This window comes from Trachinotus anak, unplaced genomic scaffold (genome assembly GCF_046630095.1).
Source record: "Trachinotus anak isolate AG129_WGS33_773 ecotype Australia unplaced genomic scaffold, CSIRO_AGI_Tana_v1 ptg000004l, whole genome shotgun sequence".
Lineage (NCBI taxonomy): Eukaryota > Metazoa > Chordata > Actinopteri > Carangiformes > Carangidae > Trachinotus > Trachinotus anak.
This window is the reverse complement of record NW_027273855.1, coordinates 8,531,393-8,553,326: the sequence shown is the minus strand read 5'-3', so window position 1 is coordinate 8,553,326 and position 21,934 is coordinate 8,531,393. Positions and strand designations below refer to the sequence as shown.

Genomic DNA, 21,934 nt, shown 5'->3' with positions numbered 1-21,934 from the left:
AGCAAAGACAAACAGTTCAGGCTTCAGATTGACCATGCACTAGACTATTAACAGGTTATTGACCATACTAGAGATGAGTCAAGGGCTCCATACTCATTTTTTTTTCAATACCGTCCAGGAACTGTCCTGAAAAACTTTTTTAACCGTCCCAGAGTGAGTAATAACCATCCCTAAATCTAAATGTTTGTTGATACCAAACAAACACACAGGCACAGATTCTTGCTTTTTAGATTAGATAGACATATGCTGCAGTCCCGTTTTTTCTCCTGGTAACCCATATTAGTGTCTGTACTTCTTAGTATTTCCTAATATTCAAGGATGGACTGGGAATAAAAATTGGCCTAGGACTGGCCAACCAGAACCCATCTTGAGACACCATCACATGTAGCCCATGTCACACTTACGAGAATCATATGGAGAATAAACAGAGGATAAATTAGTTAGGATGATTTCTAAAACAATACTTGAAATAGAACATTTGGTACATTAAACAGTAGTTCTCATTTTCACTTTCCTCTTATAAGGTTGTAGCTATAGGGAGCGAGAGATAAGAATTCAGACTGGACAGTACAGCATTAAATTCACCTATTCTGTGAATTTGAACTGATCAATCAGACTCTGAGGACTTTGATTAGCTTATTAGCAGAAACCAAAGCCATACAACAATATCCTGATAAATAAACTCAGGTTAGACTCCTATGTTGTTTAAAACTGGAATCAATGGGAGCGGTGTTCCTAAAGCCACTCTGCTGCTGTGCTCCTCCTGTCTGTTCTGCACAGTTGATGCTGCTAGATCAAGAACTACTTAAAACATCTGGATTTTTTTCTGGATCTTAACTTCTTTTCTCTCAGATTTTCAAACACTGATTTATTTACTTCGTTATTCGTATGAAACGAGGCAGCAATAGTCTACTGCTGCTTCAGTATTTAAACAATGATAAAGATACAAACGCTTAAACTGTAAGCGGTCGGACGGAGCTGCGGGACTGAAGCGAACGTAGTTATCTGGGGAGTGAGGGAGGGAGACGATGGCCACGCACAGCCACAGTGTGCAGTCTGCTCCACTGGGCTGATAGTCCGAGCTCTCTCACCCTTATGGCCCAACAATTGGCTCTCGGCCCACCAGGAATCTTGCCGTGCCTCGCGATCACCCACTCCTTACCCGGTATTCACCGTGGTCAATCAGAACATGAATCATTTCAACGCCGACACATCCGCTACTAATCAGTGATATTTTTTATGCCCGGACCTGCGGATTAACCACAATGCCTGTGGATATAACTGGGATCAATACTATTCACGCATAACCTATGTTTTCAATAATAACAAAAAGACCACAATGATATATTAAATTGTCTAAATGTATGCTTTAGCTAATAAACACACACTCAGCTGAGACACTGCCTGTAAGGTTTGCTAAGAAGTAACATTACCGAGCAGCTGGTGACTATTTTAACCCTGTAATGCCTGACCCCAGAAATAATGGACAGAAAATTCAGATTTTTTGAATCTGGAACCTTTATTTGGCCCTTTCACAAAATTTGAAAAAAAAAAAAAACTACAAAAAATTATTTGCATATAGGTTTTTCAAAATTTTATACACAATTTTACTACATACTAAAATGCAAAAAAATATGTAATTATAACTTGCTTCAACAGATTAAGTGGTCATGTTAGAATATTACTAAAAATTTTAAAGAAAATGTCACTGGAAAATCGTAAAAATCGCAATTTTCTTTACCTTGATCCAGTGAGTTGGGAGCTATCTGAAGGTGGCCAACTTGGATTGTCCCATGTACTGTGTTTGAATTGTAGTGATAAAGGTATCCACCAGGGGTTGGAAGACAAGTATCAGATTGGATACAAGAGGGTTTTGAGTGAAGTTTTTACTATAAGGTGATGCAATAGGTCTCAGAAATGCTTGTATCAAATTTGATGCATTTGGCATTATAGGGTTAATACAACAACTACTAAAAAATACATCCATTAAAATGTGTCCATCAGTTACCTCAGACTCGGGGCTTTAATACCTCTCAGTGTTCACTGTGTTTAGTTTAACCAGCACAACATATTTGTGAGATTTTGGTGAAAATGGAAAGATATTCACAGATTCAAGCTTCCCGGTTCAATAACTCAGACGTAAAATGTTATTCTGTCACAAACGACGCCTCTTTCCTATCGCGGTAAGGTAGACACTGAGCTACAAAAACTAGCCGTCTTTGGAACTGGAGAAATAACATTTACGTCTATCCACAGCCGGGACTAATGGGTTGCTGCTTGTTATAATACAACCCTTAATTTGGAGAAATGTGCATTTTCCTAATTAGGTTTTTTTTTTTTTTTTTTTTTTAAATTGGGAATATTATTCAATAACTTAACTTCTACACAATGTAGGGTCACAAAAATCATGTCAGACAGCTTGTTACACTACAACCAATTTAAGTGTTGTAGTATAACAAGCAGGACCCCATTAATGTCTGACCTGATTTTTGCGACATTACAGTGTATGAGTAACGTAATTGAATATTATTCATAATAAAACACATTTCTCCAAACTGAGTGTTGTGGTATAAATGGTAGAAAACCAATTATATGCGACATAATTTTGGTGACACTACAGTTTGTAAGAATGAAGTTATTAAATATTATTCCCAATAAATAAATCCCCCAAATTATGTAAAAGCACAGTTTACCAATTGCAGTGCTGTAGAGCCCATGCATACGATTGAAGTTATTGAATATTATTCCGAATAAAACTCCCCGAGAATCATATAAAAGCATATTTCTCCAAACAAAATGTTGTAGTAAAACCAGCAGGTACCCACTGATGTGTGACATGATTTTTGTGACACTACAGTGTATAAGAAATAAGTTATCGAATAATATTCCAAATCGAAAATCCCCATAATTAGAAAAAAGCAAATTTTTCCAAATTAAGTGCTGCAGTAGAACAAGCGGTGTCTCATCAGTGTGTGACATGATTTTTGTGTCACTTCAGTGTATAAGATGGAAGTTATTGAATATTTATATAGTAATTGTTTTCGTATTGTACTTTGAAGACTGTCCCCGTTCTCTTGACTCTCAGCCAGCTGTGCATAGAAGTCAATGTTATTTCTCCAGGTCCGAGGACAGCTTGTATTGATTAAAACTGGGTTGTAGCTCATTGTCTACTTTATCATGATAGGAAGGCATCATATGTGCCCCATCAATGTTTTAGTTCTGAGTTATTGAACCAGGAAGATTGAATCTATTAATAGCTTTCAAACTTTACCAAAGTATTTGTGAGGTCCTGCTTGCGAGGTGTGACTGAGGGGGTAGATGCACCAGAGTGATGAGTTAATAAACAGAACATTTGTCTTGCGCTGAGTGATAGAAATTATAATAATATGAGAATACATGCTTCAGCTGAGTGCTCGGTTCGGTTTGTCATTTGCAAAATAAGTAAATGATAAATTATAAGCTATACATCCTTTTGTCCCGAAGGCATCCCGGCTCAGATCAGTGTTTCTACCGTCCCTGGGACGACGGGACAACGTTACTCTTGAGCCCTGAGATTAATATATGTACAATACTAGTTATTTAGGCATAATTAAAATTCATGTATTGAGGCCAAAATTTGGAACAGCACCAGTTTATGTGAGAAACTCACAATCTTTTACAGTTTTAAAGTTTTTGTTAAAGGAAATGGAAATGACAAAGATGTGTGAATGTATGTAGAAAACCTAGTAAAAAAGTGCTATTTGTATTAAGGCAGCTATTAACAATTTTACTATGATCATTATTATTGATACATATGCCAATTATTTTTTCAAATAACTGATCAAGTGTTTAGCCTATGAAAACTGTGAAAAAAGCCCAACACATCGTTAAGGTAACAACTTCAAGATCTTTTTCTGTCTGACCAATAGTTGAAGATACTCAATACAAAATAGAATAAAATACAGAAAAGCTGCAAATCATCTCATTTGAGGACCGTCAGGAACTAGCAAGTGTTTTCATTTTCAATGAGAAAGCAAATGAAACAATTAATTGTCAATTGTCAATAGCTGCAAATGAATGCTCTGTTGATGATGCCAATGAATCAATCAAGGGAGAACTGGACAAATGAAATCTGAACCATTTCAGAAGCCATGCAACAGCTGCTGCTTTAGTCACACTACATGCCCATAAACATATCCACAAGTGTAAATACTGTGACTGTGTATGGGTGATGGGTGACCTTCTCAACAGTGAACACTGCGCCTAAATGTCTCCTGTGCTTTAACTCACTGCTACTGCACCATCTGTGAAGACACAGTGAAAGTCTGTACTGTAGCAGAGGCCTGGCAGTCATTTTTCTGAGAATGACCATGGACCACCATGGAAACATGCATCACATCTTACCTCAGTCACATGCTGTTTAGTTTGTTTATTTTTTTTACTAGGGGACACAAGCCATATTTTAGAACATGTCACTGCAGCTCACGGGCGGAGCCACAGTGAAACGACAGTTTGAGGTCGACACTGAGCTGTGTTTCTACCTGGTCCGGACATCCAGCTTGCAGCGGTTGATGATACAAGACAGCTCAAACAGAATGGGAAACCAGCCTCGAACCCATACCCGATCACCCGGAGCAACGTTCATGTCATCGCTGGTGTATTCCCTCAGAGCCTAGACCAGGACACAGCCAGACAGAAAGTCATGAGGTTTATTACATCATGACCAAGAAACTACACAGAGCAGTGTGGAAAATGATAAATAAATGCCATTATTTTCAAATGCAACTTGTTATTTATTGGACCAGCATTGTCACAGGTCAGCTGTTCCTACCTGTGGCCTGTCTGAGACATATTTAGCACAGTGTCGGATGAGTCTGATAGCCTCCATGCTGGTGTCAGGAAAAGCTGCGTTGCACACAAACTCTGACAAGCACTTCACAGCATCTTGAAATGAATCAATAGCAGCTGCAAAGTGCTCTTGGAAAGTGTTCACTGAGGAGAGAGTGACGAAAAGAGGGACAGAGAGTAAGAAAACAAGGTTCAGGAGTTTGTAAATATACACCTCTCTAAAACCTAAAGCAGGACTGACGATCCATCTCACTGTCAGCTGAGCAATTTGACACAGCAATTTTTATCATTTGAGCCAAACTGGCCACCACTAAGAAACGACTGCAGTCATACTCACTAACGATGTGCCCAGTGGTCTGGAAGGCCAGCTCCACAATAGTCTCATCATGGTCAGAGGCTGCTTGGTGAAACACTGAGAAGATGTTCTTCCAGCCGGAACGGATGTTGGCCGCTTGGGAATTTACCATCTGAGCCACACACCTGATCACCATGTCTCTGATGGTGGGGGACCTGTGAACACAGTATGGAACATAACAACCTGCTTGCTCCCCACTCTTCCCAACCATTCAAACTCCTGTGAATATGTTTATGCAAGTACCCATGAGCCAATTATGTGCTGAGAAAGAAATGTCACCTTACCTACCGATCATAAAACATTATCTACCTGTTCTTCTTCATGATGTGCTCAAATGGCCTGAGGAAGTCTTTCTGAAATCGGAAATTGGCCAGTTCTCCTTTCTCCAAGAACTTCATGGAGAGCTGTCTCAGTGAGTCCACAGCAAATATAGCTACATCCTCATTAGGGTTACAGCCCACCTGTAAGAGACACAAAAGTCATCATCAGCTCAGCTATGCATTAAATTCACTCTAAAAAAATTGTGATGATATTGTTTGTTTCTCAGACAGCTTGGTCAGTTTGTGGACTGTATACTCATGTTTTAACCTGTGTTCACTGATTTTTTTTTTTAGCCATCTAGTGGCACCACAACCAGCTGTTCAACATATCACGAACATACAGTTGATATGACTGATGTGTTAGGTAACAGATACTGATCTAAACATCCAGCAACATTAGCATTTATATAGAGTTGTGTTTCTGTCCCCCTGTTCAGTCTCCTCTTAGCTTTTATTTTGGACCAACCCCCCCACCGGTCTGTCTGCTGTTTGGTCATCAGCATTAGTAGTAGCAGGCAAAGTTGTGGATGATAAAACTTATGCTCAGAGCTAAAAGATGCTTAAAAGCAGTATACAGGTGCTCGTCATATAATTAGAATATCATAAAAAAGTTGATTTCCATTCAAAAAGTGAAACTTGTATAATGTATACATTCATTCCACACAGACTGATATATTTCAAGTGTTTATTTCTTTTAATTTTGATGATTATAACTGACAACTAATGAAAACCACAAATTCAGTATCTCAGAAAATTAGACTATTGTGAAAAGGTTCAATATTGAAGACACCTGGTGCCACACTCTAATCAGCTAATTAACTCAAAACACCTGCAAAGGCCTTTAAATGGTCTCTCAGTCTAGTTCTGTAGGCTACACAATCATGGGGAAAACTGCTGACTTGACAGTTGTCCAAAAGATGACAATTAACACCTTGCACAAGGAGGGCAAGACACAAAAGGTCTTTGCTAAAGAGGCTGGCTGTTCACAGGGCTCTGTGTCCAAGCACATTAATAGAGAGGTGAAGGGAAGGAAAAGATGTGGTAGAAAAAAGTGTACAAGCAATAGGGATAACCGCACCCTGGAGAGGATTGTGAAACAAAACCCATTCAAAAATGTGGGGGAGATTCACAAAGAGTGGACTGCAGCTGGAAACAGGCGTTTCAAGAACCACCACGCACAGACGTATGCAAGACATGGGTTTTAGCTGTCGCATTCCTTGTGTCAAGCCACTCTTGAACAAGAGACAGCGTCAGATGCGTTTCGCCTGGGCTAAAGACAAAAAGGACTGGACTGCTGCTGACTGGTTCAAAGTTATGTTCTCTGATGAAAGTAAATTTTGCATTTCCTTTGGAAATCAAGGTCCCTGAGTCTGGAGGAAGAGAGGAGAGGCACAGAATCCATGTTGCTTGAGGTCCAGTGTAAAGTTTCCACAGTCAGTGATGGTTTGGGGTGCCATGTCATCTGCTGGTGTTGGTCCACTGTGTTTTCTGAGGTCCAAGGTCAACGCAGCCGTCTACCAAGAAGTTTTAGAGCACTTCATGCTTCCTGCTGCTGACCAACTTTATGGAGATGCAGATTTCATTTTCCAACAGGACTTGGCACCTGCACACAGTGCCAAAGCTACCAGTACCTGGTTTAAGGACCATGGTATCCCTGTTCTTAATTGGCCAGCAAACTAGAAGAAACTAGAAAATCTATGGGGTATTGTGAAGAGGAAGATGCGATACGCCAGACCCAACAACACAGAAGAGCTGAAGGCCACTATCAGAGCAACCTGGGCTCTCATAACACCTGAGCAGTGCCACAGACTGCTCCATGCCACGCCACATTGCTGCAGTAATTCAGGCAAAAGCAGCCCCAACCAAGTATTGAGTGCTGTACATGCTCATACTTTTCATGTTCATACTTTTTAGTTGGCCAACATTTCTAAAAATCCTTTTTTTGTATTGGTCTTCAGTAATATTATAATTTTCTGAGATACTGAATTTGGGATTTTCATTAGTTGTCAGTTATAATCATCAAAATTAAAAGAAATAAACATTTGAAATATATCGGTCTGTGTGTAATGAATGAATATAATATACAAGTTTCACTTTTTGAATAGAATTACTGAAATAAATCAACTTTTTCATGATATTCTAATTATATGACCAGCACCTGTATATTAAAGTGTAGAGTAACAGGGAGCACCACATCCTGCTACTGTCTGCCACACCACTCTTCATTAAAACAATGTCTCATGACAAAAGATTTTCAGCTGATCCATTTTAAAGCTTTGGTCTACCAACCTTGTTGAAGTGATCTCCTATGACCTGCCAGATTCGAGACCACTGCAGCCTGATGCGGTTCATGTTGTAGTAGGAAATTTCCACAATCTTTTGCAAACTGAACATCCTGGGCTGGTGCGCTGAGGCCAGCTCGTCCATGGACACTGCACACAACCACCGCACGAAGTCCACTGGAAACCATGACACGGCAACACTGTGAATGACTGCTCTTACTCTTTAACATGTACAGAGACACTGACACTGTGTAAGAGGACGAATGACACACTCACCAATAGCATTTCCATCTAGTCTGGTGGAGCCAGTGAAGATCCTGCAAATATCAAAAGCATCTTTAGTGTTTGTACCGAAGAGAAATCTTTATTCACCACAAAGTACATTTAAAGATCATACACTGATTAGATGTTCTATGTGTGGGCACCCTCATGAGTATTCTGTCTCACCTGTCCACAGCTACCACCACACTCTGAGAGCTAGTCTCTCCCACTGACTCCTGGATGTGAGCCATCTGTCTCTTGTCCTGACTTCCCACCAGGTTACCTGCAACACCAAACACATTTACCACATTTAACACAAGCCAACGTATAACACACATTGAGACTGCACTCTGGACAAGGCTTAAATAATGTAATGTGTAATTAAGACAATGTTTTATTTTCAGAAAGACAGACATTTTTTTCTTTCGAGTTAATACTGAGCATCTTGTGTTTGTGGTTAATTGGCAATAGTTGTGTATAATTGTGTTAGAGTAAACGTGTTTATATGTCCTACCCAGCCCCAGGGGCATGAACTCCTCTGTGCCTGAGGGCAAGCCCTTAATGCCGGCCTCCTTGTCACGGACCACCCCTGAGATGTAGCGCGTCTTTACTCCTGTGCCGATCAGCTGGGCAAGCTCCAGCTGACTGATGCACCTGAGGATCTACGACACAGACAGAAACCAGTTTATGTGACAAATATCTTCCTTGACTGAGATCATATATTTTCATTATTTCCATGACAATAATACATACATCATTCCAATACAGATCACAGGCCTGAACTAAGGGAAAGAAATAAAAATAAAAATGAATGAGGAAACAAAGAAAAAGTTACCAAAAGTACAAATAGATAAATAAAATAAACAATAATTTAATACATACACTTGTATAGCTTGAGAGTCTGTAGTCTATCAAGATATAATTACCCTGACCACTACTCAGTTACGGTTGTGTACAGGCAAGTCCCCCTAGAGCCTCTCAATCCAATGTGCCCTTTCCCATTTGGATGACATCATTTGGATTTCTGGGTAAGAGTAATCCAGCAGGGGTTGCCATAAATCCATAAAGCTGTTGTTTCCCCATAAAGTGGCACTCCATCCTAAAAATGTCCTTATATCACTAGGTTACAGTATGAGGTTTTTCAACAATTCAATTGATTCATTTCCGGCCAAAAAAAGAAGTCTGTCTAACAGCCTAGCTCTTCTTACGTCTATAATTCTATTTTTGAGGTCAGTCTAATCGGAACTGGCGTAGATTTTTACAAATCTTGTTCTTTAATATTGTACTAATTTCTTTAGTTATACATGACCAAAACTTAGATATTCTCGGACAACTCCAAAAACAATGTACATATGTCCCAACTGTCAGTTTACATGGAAGACATATCCAGATCTATTTTATTCATAACATCAGGTGTCCTATGTTGCCTGTGAAATATTCTATACTGTATTTCTTTAAATACAGAAACAGAGAGGGAGAGGGAAGCATCTTCATCATAGATACTCTGAAGATCTACCTCCCACTATTTAACAAGCCTCTCAAATATTATGCCCATTTAAACTCTGGAAGTTAAACAGAAATATGAGATAAAACCTTTATTTAAAGTAAAACTAATTATAACATTTTCAGCTTTTTTGACATTTGTGCTGACAAAATGGCAGATTGACAGCGCTTTAAATACCAGGTTGGAAGTCCCCATTATTTGTGAGTGGCGTCAGGTGTGAAAATGTACCCTTTCTACCAGCAAATTCATATTCATATATATATATATATATATATATATATTCATGTCTTGCCAGATCTTGAAGGAGTTTTCATGTATTGGGTTATCCCTAAACCTGGAATATCATAATATGATAATATAACATAATATCTGGGCCTGTATTTATTTAACAAAAAAACAAAGATACAATCAATCAATCAATCAATCTCTCTCTCTCATAATTTATTTGCAGTAAACTTTAAGTAAACACTGGTAAGCCATTTGTCTTAAAAATGAACATATAATCAAATTAAAGAAAGAAAGAAAGAAAGAACCCACAATTTCACTGGAGCTGTTTTCTGTAGCTTCAAGCTGAGTAGAAATTAATGACTATACATTAACTGAGGAGCAGTGACAGAAGTCATGCATAAATCATTAGTGTTAAAGGTCAATTTTCCCTGTTGCTGTAAAGTTACAAGAACCAGAACCAAGTGTTTCTTTTTTTGTTCATCCATCGCGTCAGTCAAAACAATTAAAAAATATGTATCTTTTACAATAACAATAATATTAATAATTATAATAATAATAATAAAAGAAATAAATAAATATTTGCTCATATCTCTGCCTGAAGGCAAACTCCTGGTACCTCTGGAGGTTTCCTTAACATCTGCACAAAGACAAGCCGATTCTTAACTTAAGAACACTGATGAAATTAGTTCACTCCTGGTCTTCAAAGTAGGACCAAAAGAAGGCATCACTGATCATGCAATTTCCTCCTCACATGTGATAAATCAGATCCAAGAATAGTAAATAAAAAATACTCTTTTCTGAGAATTAAAAAAAATGAAACACAACATAAAGACAGGTGTTTATGGGTTTACTTTCACCCATTTTAAAAAACATAAAAGAACATGTGCAATGTATCTGTGCTCTATCATTCATTTAGGAAGGAGGTTATTTTTGAGATTCGGTAAAACCTTGTTTTCACCTCATGCCAGGAGTTGCCCAGGTAGTTTCCATCTGTGTGGGCCACAGTGATCAGGGTCTTGATGGTGTCAATGTTCTTCTGCTTCATCTCTGTGATGCTGGAACTGGCCGTCAGCAGGGTGAACCTGGCCAAGGCCTGGACGTACGCATCTCGCTCCAACTATCAATAGAAAGGCCAGTTACTACGTGGTCTGTTGAAATCAATGACAACACTGCATGGATTTAAAATGAAGCATCACTGATGACGCATGTGACTCATTGAGAAATGAAGCAAGACACAAACAGAAACCAAGTGCAGCAGCTGTTTACAAGGATCAGGCTTATTCTGTGCATAAAACATCAGCAGACCTGCATGTTGAAGATGCAGGCGATCCTTATGGCACATCGAATGCCCTCCAGACACAGTGAGGCGACCTCTGGGTCGTCACAGTCCTGCAGTCCCACACTGAATGCTGCCAGCAATGGGGTCCATGCCAACTAGAGCACAGACATTGGAATCACTGCCCTTAATTCTGCATCAGGTTTTCTGAAGTCCACTTCGACAATGAAGACTCAAACTTTCTTGACACCATACCTTGAACATGGGCCTGACGTGTTCCAGGTGTGTAGCGCTGAAGAAAGGTGCCTGAGCATGGCTGACAGCCTCCATTAGAGCTTTAGCAGTCTTTGCCATCTGCTCCATCTCCATGTTGTACAGGAGACGACGCTGCTTCTCACTGGCCACACCTGGAGGGAGGACATAATAATTTTTTTTTTTCAGTGAATAGTGTCAGAAAAGGGTTTTAGTTGAGAGAGTAATCCTGACCAAATTAAAGTACTCACTCTGCTTGGTGGACTTTGGGGTGATTGAAAACTCTTTGCTCTCCTTCATGGCGATCTTCTTGCCTGCGATCTCATCGTATATAGAAGACAGATACTCTTCAGGCAGATCCTTACTATCGTTAATACCACGGTTCATCTTTATATACTGCTCCTTTGTCATTTTGTTCTTCACCTGTATAGATGGACAAAATGATCGAGACAGTTGGAGTCATTCATAGAAGGGAGACAATTGGGACACAATGGAAAATATTTCCTGTCAAGCTATTCAAGCATTGCACATGTGGCATGCTCGCCTAGCATTACTGAATGTGATATTGTACTTGAGTGGACATGAGTAACAGGAAAGAGCATTTGGTGTAACATTCCTGACTGCTGTCACTGATCAACAGATCGGAATTCATGCTTCTAGTCACTGATCACCTTAAAATCATACACCTTTAACCCATGATGGCACCTGCTCGGGAAAATTATTTATCTGAGATAACTGGGAAAGTGAAAAGGTGTAATGGTACCAGCTTCTTAAGACAATGATAACCCACCACTGTCTCTGGCTGTAATTTTGACCTGTTTAAACTTGGCTTTTTGCCTGTACACTTAGCTCTCCACATAAGTATTATACAATTTCAGAAGGCTAGTAGGGAAAGTTGAAGGTAGCATATACAGAATATAATGGATCTTAGTAGAAACAATCATCTTAACCAAATTAATCCTACCTAATAAAGATATATCTATTTTAATCCAGTCGAATAGCTTGAATAACTGGAAAAATATTCTTTTATCCAAACCAGGTGTCAGTTTAATCCCTAAATATGTCAAACCTGAAGGCATCCACCTATATTGCCGTGATTCTCTAATGGCTGGAGGTTATATTTTGGAGAGAGAAATGGCCTCTGATTCAGCCCAATTAATTTTGTGGCCAGAAATTTCGGAAAATGAGTCAATAATTGAAGAGATCTCGGTACTGCTGGGTCTGGATAACTTGAAATCAAAAGAATATCGTCTGTATACAAAAAAAGCTTGTGTCTTCTTGACCCATATGAACCCCTTTGATATTTTTACTTTCACGCAATGCATTTGCCAGGGGTTCCAGAAACAAGGGAAATATCAGCTGTGACAAAGGTGAACTCTACCTAGTGCCGCAACTAAGATTTAATGAGGGTGACATTACTCCATTAGTGAGTACTGTAGCCATTGGTTCTGTAAACACTAACTGCAACCACTGCATAAAGGATGGACCACATCCAAACTTCTCCAGTGCATAAAAAAGGAAGGCAAACTCAACTTTATCAAATGCTTTCTCTGCATCTAGGGAGAAGGCAACTATGGGGTCAACATTATTCCTGCTCTTCCACATTATATGTAATAACCTGCACAGACTGTCAGCTGAGCACCTATTTTTAACGAATCCAACCTAGTCAGGTTGAACCAGACTGGGAAGCACCCTTTCTAGTCTAGCAGCAAGTATCTTGGAAATTATTTTTTCAGCAACATTAATTAATGAAATTGGACGATAGTTTCCGCAATATAGTGGGTCTTTCCTTTTTTTATGGAGTAAGGTAATAACTGCTGATCTCATACTGGCTGGTCGCTGTAGAGCATCCTCACAGACAACCAATAGTCTTGGAGCAAGATCTTCCACAAATTACTTATAAAAATCTGATGGAAATCCATCATTGCCAGGCAATTCATGGTCTTAGGTTAGGTAAACCTAAAACCATGAATTGCATGTTTAACTTCTGCTAACATAAGCTCTCCCCCTAGTAAAGTTCTTTGTTCTTCAATTAGAATAGGAATTTTAAGAGGAAAAGAAATCTGACAGTTATTTTTCCTAAACGTGTCCTTTGGATGTGTATAGCTCTAAAATTTAGTAAAATCATCATTAATATTTCTTTTATTTGTGATCAGCTTATTATTATTAAATATGGAGGGAATTAAGTTACTAGAATGGATCTGTTTGACTCTATGTGCTAACACTTTGCCTGCACTCTCAGCTTGCTCAAAGTTCTTTTGGTTAGTACGGAATAGTGCATATTCTACTCTTTTCTATAGGATATTGTTCAGCTCATATTTTCACTTGATTAACTTATTACAAAATTCTCTCTAAGGGTGCTGCATGTTTTGTTTCTCAAGTATCTCGATGTCCTGTCCTAACTTCAGTAATTTATCCCTCTCAGCTTTTTTAACCAGAGAACTATATTGAATAAGACGTCCCCTTACAAAAGCTTTGAAGGCATCCCAAGTTATTCCAACATCATCAATAGAACCCTCACTGAATTCCCAAAATTAATTTATTACCTTTCTTATGTAGTCACAATATTCCTCATTTTGTAATAATGAATTACATTATTGCAAGCACCACCTCAGTGAAGATTTTATATTTTCCGTAGTAGATATGGTTAAATCCACTGGAGCATGGTCAGTTAGGAATATGTTCCCAATAAAAGGCCCCAATAGTCTGGCTCACCAGTGAGCAAGAGATGAGAAAGTACTCTATTCTGGAATAAGTAGAATGTGGGTGAAAAAAGAACATATAGTGTTTTTCTTGAGGATGAAATAGTCTCCATAAATCAACTAATCCCAATTCCTCTAACATTACATCTACAGCAACACATGCTGGATCATTAATTTGTCTAGGTTGGGAGGATTTATCCAAATACACATCCCTGACCTGGTTTAAGTCTCCCCCAATTACGATGCCGACATGTCATATATTCTTTAACAGGTTGCACACTTCATGAAAAGTGGAGACTGGTTGTGGAGAGTTAGGGGCGTAAATATTAACAAAAGTCATTTTCTGTCCCTCCAGGATAGCATCCAAAATTTCCTATTTACCTTCCTGGTCAGTATAATGTTTGAGTACTCTAAAATCTACGTTCTTCTTAATCAATATGATCACCCCTCTTTTCCTATTGGAATATGTGCTATAATAAACTTCACCCACCTTTTCTCTTTTCAGTCTGCATCTCCTGGATGAAAGCGATGTCTGTCTTTTTCTGTTTCAGATACATAAGTATCTTTTTCCTTTTAACAACATTGTGGCAACCTGCTATATTCCATGATACTATTTTATATATTTTCATAAATGGTGTTAGCTATTTTGTTGTAAATACGCAGCTGCCCCAACGGAGTTCTGCCTGTCCAGTTTACATTGATTTATGATTAATATCTTGATTATACCCAGTGGCCAGTATAGATTCATCTGTACAAAACTGTAGGCAAAAGAAGGCAAACAGAGAAAAAGAAAACAATGACACGAACAGTTGGGCAAAACTGTACCCAAAATAACAAGAATTCTGCAGGTCAGTTGCACTCAATGGTCCCATTTATGGCCTCTGTCCTGACTCGCCCCCTAAGTCTAAGTCACCTCAATTGACTTAGACTTCCTATATCATACAATTTAGATCACTTTTACCAAAATCAAACTGATGGAGAACTACAGGTCTATGTCAGAAATCAACCTGCCACAGCAACTCCTCCCAATTCCTTCTCATATAGACAAATTTGGATGTAATATTTGATTACATGAGGGTACAAAGATACTTATATTATGTCTTACTCGCTCAGTGAAAAGCAAACCAAAAAAACCTCCCAAAAATATGGACATTAAAATTTTAGGAGGGATTAGGGAAGATGTGAGCTCCATCTTCTACTAAGCGGCCATCTTGGGTGGGCGTACCACGTGAGTCTTTCCTATCCAGCACGACTCTGCATCACACATAATGGAACTGAGAGACACTTTCAAAGTCTGGAGGAAGCCATGGCTTATGTGAAAATCAAAATCTTGCAAGAACCAACCAACTGACAAACTGATTTAAGTCAGAGTGATTTAATCTCACATCAGTGTTATGTTGATGCTGACTTCTGTGGTGAGTAATAGTAACAGTGTACACTATTATAACAAAGACTATGTATACAATCTATTCAACCTACTATCTACAACTATGCTAAGTAAGATAGATGTGGATGGCATTATTAGGCCACTGACTACTTAGCCACTTCTGTTTTTCTTAACATCTCTTTATGATTACTAGAGCAAATTATTTTAGCTGATAGATATACCCTGGCTACACAGCTATAAATATTGCTCATTTATGTTAGAGGGGGGAAGATAAATGTTGAGAGCATTTATCAAGCCACTGGCGGCCTTTCATTTATTTATTTTATTTATATATATTCTCCCATCATTCTCCCTTTACATTGGTTCAGACATATACCTTGGTTGGTCAGATCATAACATTTTACCAACTGAGGAAGAAAATAGACATTTTGTGCAGTGGGGACTTAGGCACCCGTCTGTCTGCTTGCAGTGCCCCCCTTGTCTTGCTAATTTCGTTAACTGTTTTACAATACCACCACCTTGCTAACCAATTTAATCTGGGGTCCCTTCCTGCCCCCTGATAACTTCATCATAGGTGTTACACTGTGAGGTCTCTAAATTCAAATGCCTTTGCTCCTACTTTCTTTTGATCCATTATAATCATGACTGCAATGCCTATAACAACTGTAGCAACTGTATTTACATACAGGTGACCACCCCCATTTGCTCAACTGTATAACTGTTCCCCTCCCCTTTATTCTTGGTCAATCTATTGCCTCAGACTTGCTCTGTGTCAGTAGGCCCACTGTATTCCGGAATACTAATAAACTCACACCACGACAGCAAACTTCCTTTCTTGAACGAAACCAGGCCAAGGGAATCTCTTCCTCAACAGTGTGGGAATCAATGAAAGCATACCTCAGGGGGCAAATTATATCGTATAGTGCACAGCTCAGAAAATGTCACAATGCCAGACTCGGACAGCTAACATATGATATTCTAAATTTAGATGTATCCCTTGCCTAGTCTAGTGACCTATTAAAGCAAAGACTGGTTATCCAAATGGAATTCAACCTCCTGTCAACTAGCCATACTGAAAATCTCATTCACAAAACTCAGAGCAGGATATATGAATTTGTTGAAAAGGCTGGGGAAAATTATCGCTCATCAGCTCCATCAGAAAACAGTACATCAAACTATAGCTGATATAAAAAAATTAATTGGGTGTTAAACACAGATCATTCAGAGATTAATCTGTGTTTTCATAAGTTTTATTCCAAGTTATATACTACAAAATCTCTTGGGAATGTTTCTTTGTTCATTTCGTTCTTTGGAAAATTCGATATTCCCACAATTAATAATGAGATAGAAGGCGAGCTAGAAGAACCATTTTCCATGCAGGAGATTATAAATGCGGTCAGTTCTAAAATGGAAAATCTCTGGGTCCTGATGGATTCCCAAGTGAATTTTTCAAGAAGTTCACAAATCAGCTTGCCCCAATTTTGCTCTCTGTATTTGAGGAATCACTTATTGCCGGCTCCCTCCCTCCAATCATGCAACAGGCGGTTATATCTCTTATACCCAAGAAGGATAAAAACCCACTAGAATGCAGCTCATTTTACCCTACCTTGCTCTTAAATGTGGACAGTAAAACTCTTTCCAAGATGCTTGCCTACTGTTTAGAAACTGTTCTTCCCTAGATTTTATCTGACAATGAAACAGGCATCATTAAAAATCGTCATTCCTTCTTTAATATAAGACGTTTCTTTAATATCCTTTATGATCCCATCCCACCTCATATCCCGAAAATATGAATGTAATTTAATGCCAAAAAGGCATTTGATCGGGTGGAGTGGGACTACCTTTTCTATACTCTTAAACAGTTTGGTTTTATCTCTTGGATCAGGGTGTTTTACTCTTCCCCACTGGCAGCTGTTTGAACAAACAACAATCTGTCTTCCTACTTCCCACTCTGTCGTGGCACTAGACAGGGCTGCCCCTTGTCCCACTTCTATTTGCTATTGCAGTTGAGCCACTAGCAATTGGACTGTGTGGTGAGGTCGACATCAAGGGAATAAAGAGAAATGGCTTGGAGCATAAAGGATCTCTTTATGCTGATGACATGCTTCTATATCTGTCTGACCCTTTTATTAGTCTACCAAAAACATTGCCTATTGAAAGACTTTGGCAAAATATCAGGATATATTAACAAAAGAGCGAGATTACGCCAGTGAATATTGCAGCCAAATCACTAGCACTTGGTTCATTCCCCCTTAAAATAAGTACACACAAATTGAAATATGTAGGAATTTGGATAACACGTGACTTTAAAGCAAATTTCCCACCACTGTTATTTCACCTGAAACAAGATCTGGAACATTGGAATCAGTTACCTTTATCACTTGGAGGAAGAATTAATACAATCAAAATGAATGTATCGCCCAAATTTTTGTATGTTTTCCAATGTATTGCTATCTTTCTATCAAAATCTTTCTTTTTGTCCATAGACAAATTGATATCTGGATTTATTTGGAATAAGAAAAATCCTCAAACACTTAGAGGCATGTTACAGTGGCACCGTCAACATGGTGGGCTATTGCTCCCTAATTTTCAGTTTTACTACTGGGCTTGCTAGCATAAGGACTGTTACACTGGACTGAATTTCCATCAGAACTTATCTTGTAGCCCCACTTCTTTATATTTTGTGGCCCAACTTTTTAGAAACTCCCCCTACCTGAACCTGTATCTAGGTACACTTCAAATCTGATCATGAAGCATTCTTTTAAAATCTGGACACAGCTCAGACGATATTTATGTAACTTACTGACTTTTAATAACTTCTATAGTAAGAAATTGCTTATTTACTCCATTAATTATAGATGGAGCCTTTGATGTTTGGATTAAAAGAGGGTTCACCACAATAAGAGATCTATTTATTGATAACACATTGATAAATCAGCTAATTCTGAAATTTAACATCCCTTGCTCTCATTTTTTTAGATTTTTGCAACTCAGAGGTTGTATATCAGCATCCCCCACTTATTTTCCATCACAGCCAACCAGCTCTCTTTTAGATTCTATTCTGAAACTCAATCCAAATTCCTAAGGGTCAATTGGGATGATTTCCTCCTTATTAAATTCACATCATTTAGAACCACTGAATTTGCTAAGGAATCAGTGGGAGAAAGACTTAGAGAGACAGTTTTCTGATGAAGATTGGGAGAAAGCTTTGGACAGAATACATTCCTCTTCAATCTGCTTACAACATAGAATTATCCAGTTTAAGGTATTGCATTGTCTTCACTGGTCCAAAGCAGAGCTGGCCAAAATCATGCCTGGTGTTAATTCTGTGTATGACCGATGCAGGCAAACACCTGCCAGCCTTTCACATATGTTTTGTTTCTGTCCAAATATTCAATACAATATTCAAACATTCTGTGATGTTTTGGAAGTTCCCATTGAACCTCCTGCTACAATCATACAATATTTGGTGTAACTAAACGAGATATATACCTTAGTCACCAGGCAGGAAATATGATAGCTTTTTCTCTTTTAGCTTGTAGAGTTATTCTACTGAAATGGAAGAATAAATCTCCTCCAGCTTTTGGAATATGAATTACTCCTCCAGCTTTTGGAATATGAATTAAAGACCTTACACACCACTTGACACTAGAGAAAATTTGCTTTACTACAAGAGGGTGGGCTCAGAAATTCTATGCTATATGGCAGTCTTTTTTATCTTTTGTAGGAAAAATGGAGGCTACTGTTATTACAGTTTTGCAAAACTGACCCCATGCTATATATAATTACTTATTTATCTGTTTGCAACTTTTAGATTTATTTTTATTAATTTTGGTTCCTATTTTTATTTATCTAGTATTTATTTATTTTTACTTTAATTTATTTACTATCTATGTATGTTTTCCTTGTGTCTCATCTAAATTTGTTGTCATATTGAATTTATTTGTATGTATGGGTATTTTTTAATGAAGCCACTCCGACCATAAACATGGTACAGTAATAATATAATAGGGATGGGGTTCTGTTTGAGAAGGATATAGGGGGAGGGGTTACATTGTCTTTGTCAAACTGTACTAAGGATTCATCACATTTTGTACGATTTTGTATAACTTTAAAATACAAATCAGAAGACCCTAAACAATGCAGCAAACCGATAGCAGAGTGGTTAGGGCGTGTGCCACATGAGTGCAGATGCTCTTAGCAGGCGAGTGCTGGTTCGACTTCCAACAAGCCCAACTCTTTCCTGCATATCATTCCCCTCTCTGCCCCTTTCCTGTCACTCTCTACTGTTTTTTTTTCTTTTCAAATAAAGGTAAAAATGAGTTTATTTATATAGCACTTATCAAAATCAGAGATTACAAAGTGCTTCACAAGGATAAAATAAAACAAGCAACAAATATATGCAGACAAATTACTTTAAACAAAAATAAAACAAAAATAAGAAATGTAAAAAAATGCAAAACATCTAAAAAGAGATTTGTGAAAGAAATGTCTTTTTAGATGCAATTTAAAAGAAGAAACTGATTTAATGAGTCTAAGTTCATCGGCCAGGTTGTTGCAGAGTTGTGGTGCCCAGAAAGCTCTACCCACTTAATACAGAGATATAACTTGAGGCCATGAAGTGATTTAAAAGTCAGAAGTAGAATTTTAAAATTGATAGTAAATATAAAAAAAAACAACAAAAAAAACCAAAACAACACACTGACTCTCGAGTGGATAAAGAAGACCCGCAAATGCTTAATAAAAACTCCATAGACATGAGACACAGCTGCCTCCTCCATGATACAATGAGCCATATATAATGACATGTGATGACAGTGACAGTCTCACCTGAGGGCTGTGCAGGTCTGTGGTGAGCATAATGATGGAGTAGGCCAGCACGTAGGCAGTGTCTGCGCTGGCAAACAAAGTCTGTCTGCAGAAAAAGATGAATACCAGACGACAGTTAGCATATGGACTGGTCAATTTTAGAAGCATTAATGAATTATGTATTTGAATGGGAACTCTATTTTACCAGTGAAGGTGAAGCCTTACCCCTGGTTACACTCCAGGTATCGAGCAGCAAACTTCTCCATCAGTCTGTCGATCTTCTGGGCCTCACCAGGAAGCCTGAAGCCTTCCAGGAACGCTCTGAGTGCAGAGACAAAGTCTCGCCCGCAGAAGTCCAGCTGGTCCACGTAGCAGTACATCACCTCTTTGTTGAACTTGATGTTCTCGCCCAGGAACTCTCCCACCTGAGTCTGTGGACACAGAGGAAAAGAGCTTGGAGGCTCACTAACCTGAATTAACTTCTTTGCTGCTTAAGAACACAGTGCTGTGTAATTTAGCCCTTACCGTGTCCAGTCTGTCCTCCTGGTGTAGGAACTGAGCGATGTCCTCAGCTGTGGTACCCAGCATGCCCTGGTCCTGTAGGTACTGGATGCCTCGCTTTGGCTTCTTGTTAAAGCTAGAGGAAGAACAGAGACACAGATCAATGTTCATCTTCTCTAAAAGTGCAAATCTCACACACACTGGGACTGGTCCATCAATAAAGGTTGATCCTAACTAATCCCAATGTAAATCCTAACCAGGTTCAGACAAAGGGGCTCACAGTTCAATGCCATGCTCAATGATGTCCTTCTGCTGTTTGATGACCTCATACTGCTCTGGGTGGTCGGCCTGGGAAACCGGGACGCTGGAGGACACAGAGGAGTCCAGCGAGCTGATGCTGTCCCGACGTCCAACCAGCTGCTCAGGGAGTTTCAATTCACCCCCCTCACTGTCAGACAGATGCTCCTGGCCTGCAAACATATCACATACATGCACAAAATTACATATTTAGACCCCCAAGTCTCCTGTGCATTGTTCACATATTTACTGTCCACTACAAACTTACCCAGGTTGGCCTGAAGGTTTGGATTCACATACATGTCTTTGCTCCACTCTACCATACATTTCAGGATGGAAACCAGGCACTCCAAACCCTTTTTACGCAGACTCAGCTCCTGTGGATTTTATAGAACCACACAAGTTCATTTACACAGTTATACATACTGACATAGAGGGGTCTTGCCTCACCACTGACTACATTACAAGAAGGTGCTTATGATTTAATGATGTGTTTAGTTAACAGCTTGCTTTATTGTGGTGTCGATCCTTCCAATATGCCTCATAGTGAGACTGAATACTGGGTGATGGGTATGTACCTGCAGAGGAGTCATCCCCAACTCCTGACCACTCCTGCCCTGAGCGATCTTGGACAGGTCGTTGACAAGACGCTCAAAGATGTTTGCAGCATTCAAGTCACAGTCATAGTTCACATAGATGTCGACCACACACTGGGCATCTGAGGGGGAAGAGACGTGTTACGAGACTGGTGTAGCAGACACAGATTGACGCAGTGATAAGACCCAATAAGAGCTACGCTAAGTACAGAGGGGTGCTCCAGGTCACTAGGTGGAGCCTCCCAGGCCTGCTTTCATGCTATCAAACTTTCACCTGGACAGGAAACAGGTGTGAATTGAGTCCTTCTCACAACCAAACAAGCTGTTAAAACTTCAA

The 21,934-nt window shown here is 39.0% G+C and overlaps 1 protein-coding gene across 1 annotated transcript in view; it reads right to left on the bottom strand.

Annotated features, from left to right (window-relative positions):
* arfgef2 (ADP-ribosylation factor guanine nucleotide-exchange factor 2 (brefeldin A-inhibited)) overlaps positions 1–21,934 on the bottom strand; it is a 50,248-nt gene that overhangs the window by 13,678 nt on the left and 14,636 nt on the right. Inside the window, exons 12-29 of the mRNA XM_071475604.1 lie at positions 21,580–21,719; positions 21,270–21,378; positions 20,985–21,174; positions 20,729–20,840; positions 20,429–20,634; positions 20,225–20,309; positions 11,557–11,728; positions 11,309–11,460; positions 11,083–11,211; positions 10,736–10,894; positions 8,560–8,707; positions 8,232–8,328; positions 8,061–8,101; positions 7,792–7,961; positions 5,492–5,643; positions 5,165–5,337; positions 4,811–4,971; positions 4,521–4,651 (exon numbers count right to left, since the gene is read on the bottom strand). Coding sequence (XP_071331705.1) covers positions 4,521–4,651; positions 4,811–4,971; positions 5,165–5,337; positions 5,492–5,643; positions 7,792–7,961; positions 8,061–8,101; positions 8,232–8,328; positions 8,560–8,707; positions 10,736–10,894; positions 11,083–11,211; positions 11,309–11,460; positions 11,557–11,728; positions 20,225–20,309; positions 20,429–20,634; positions 20,729–20,840; positions 20,985–21,174; positions 21,270–21,378; positions 21,580–21,719 — 2,527 coding nt within the window. The remainder of the gene's footprint in view (positions 1–4,520; positions 4,652–4,810; positions 4,972–5,164; positions 5,338–5,491; positions 5,644–7,791; positions 7,962–8,060; positions 8,102–8,231; positions 8,329–8,559; positions 8,708–10,735; positions 10,895–11,082; positions 11,212–11,308; positions 11,461–11,556; positions 11,729–20,224; positions 20,310–20,428; positions 20,635–20,728; positions 20,841–20,984; positions 21,175–21,269; positions 21,379–21,579; positions 21,720–21,934) is intronic.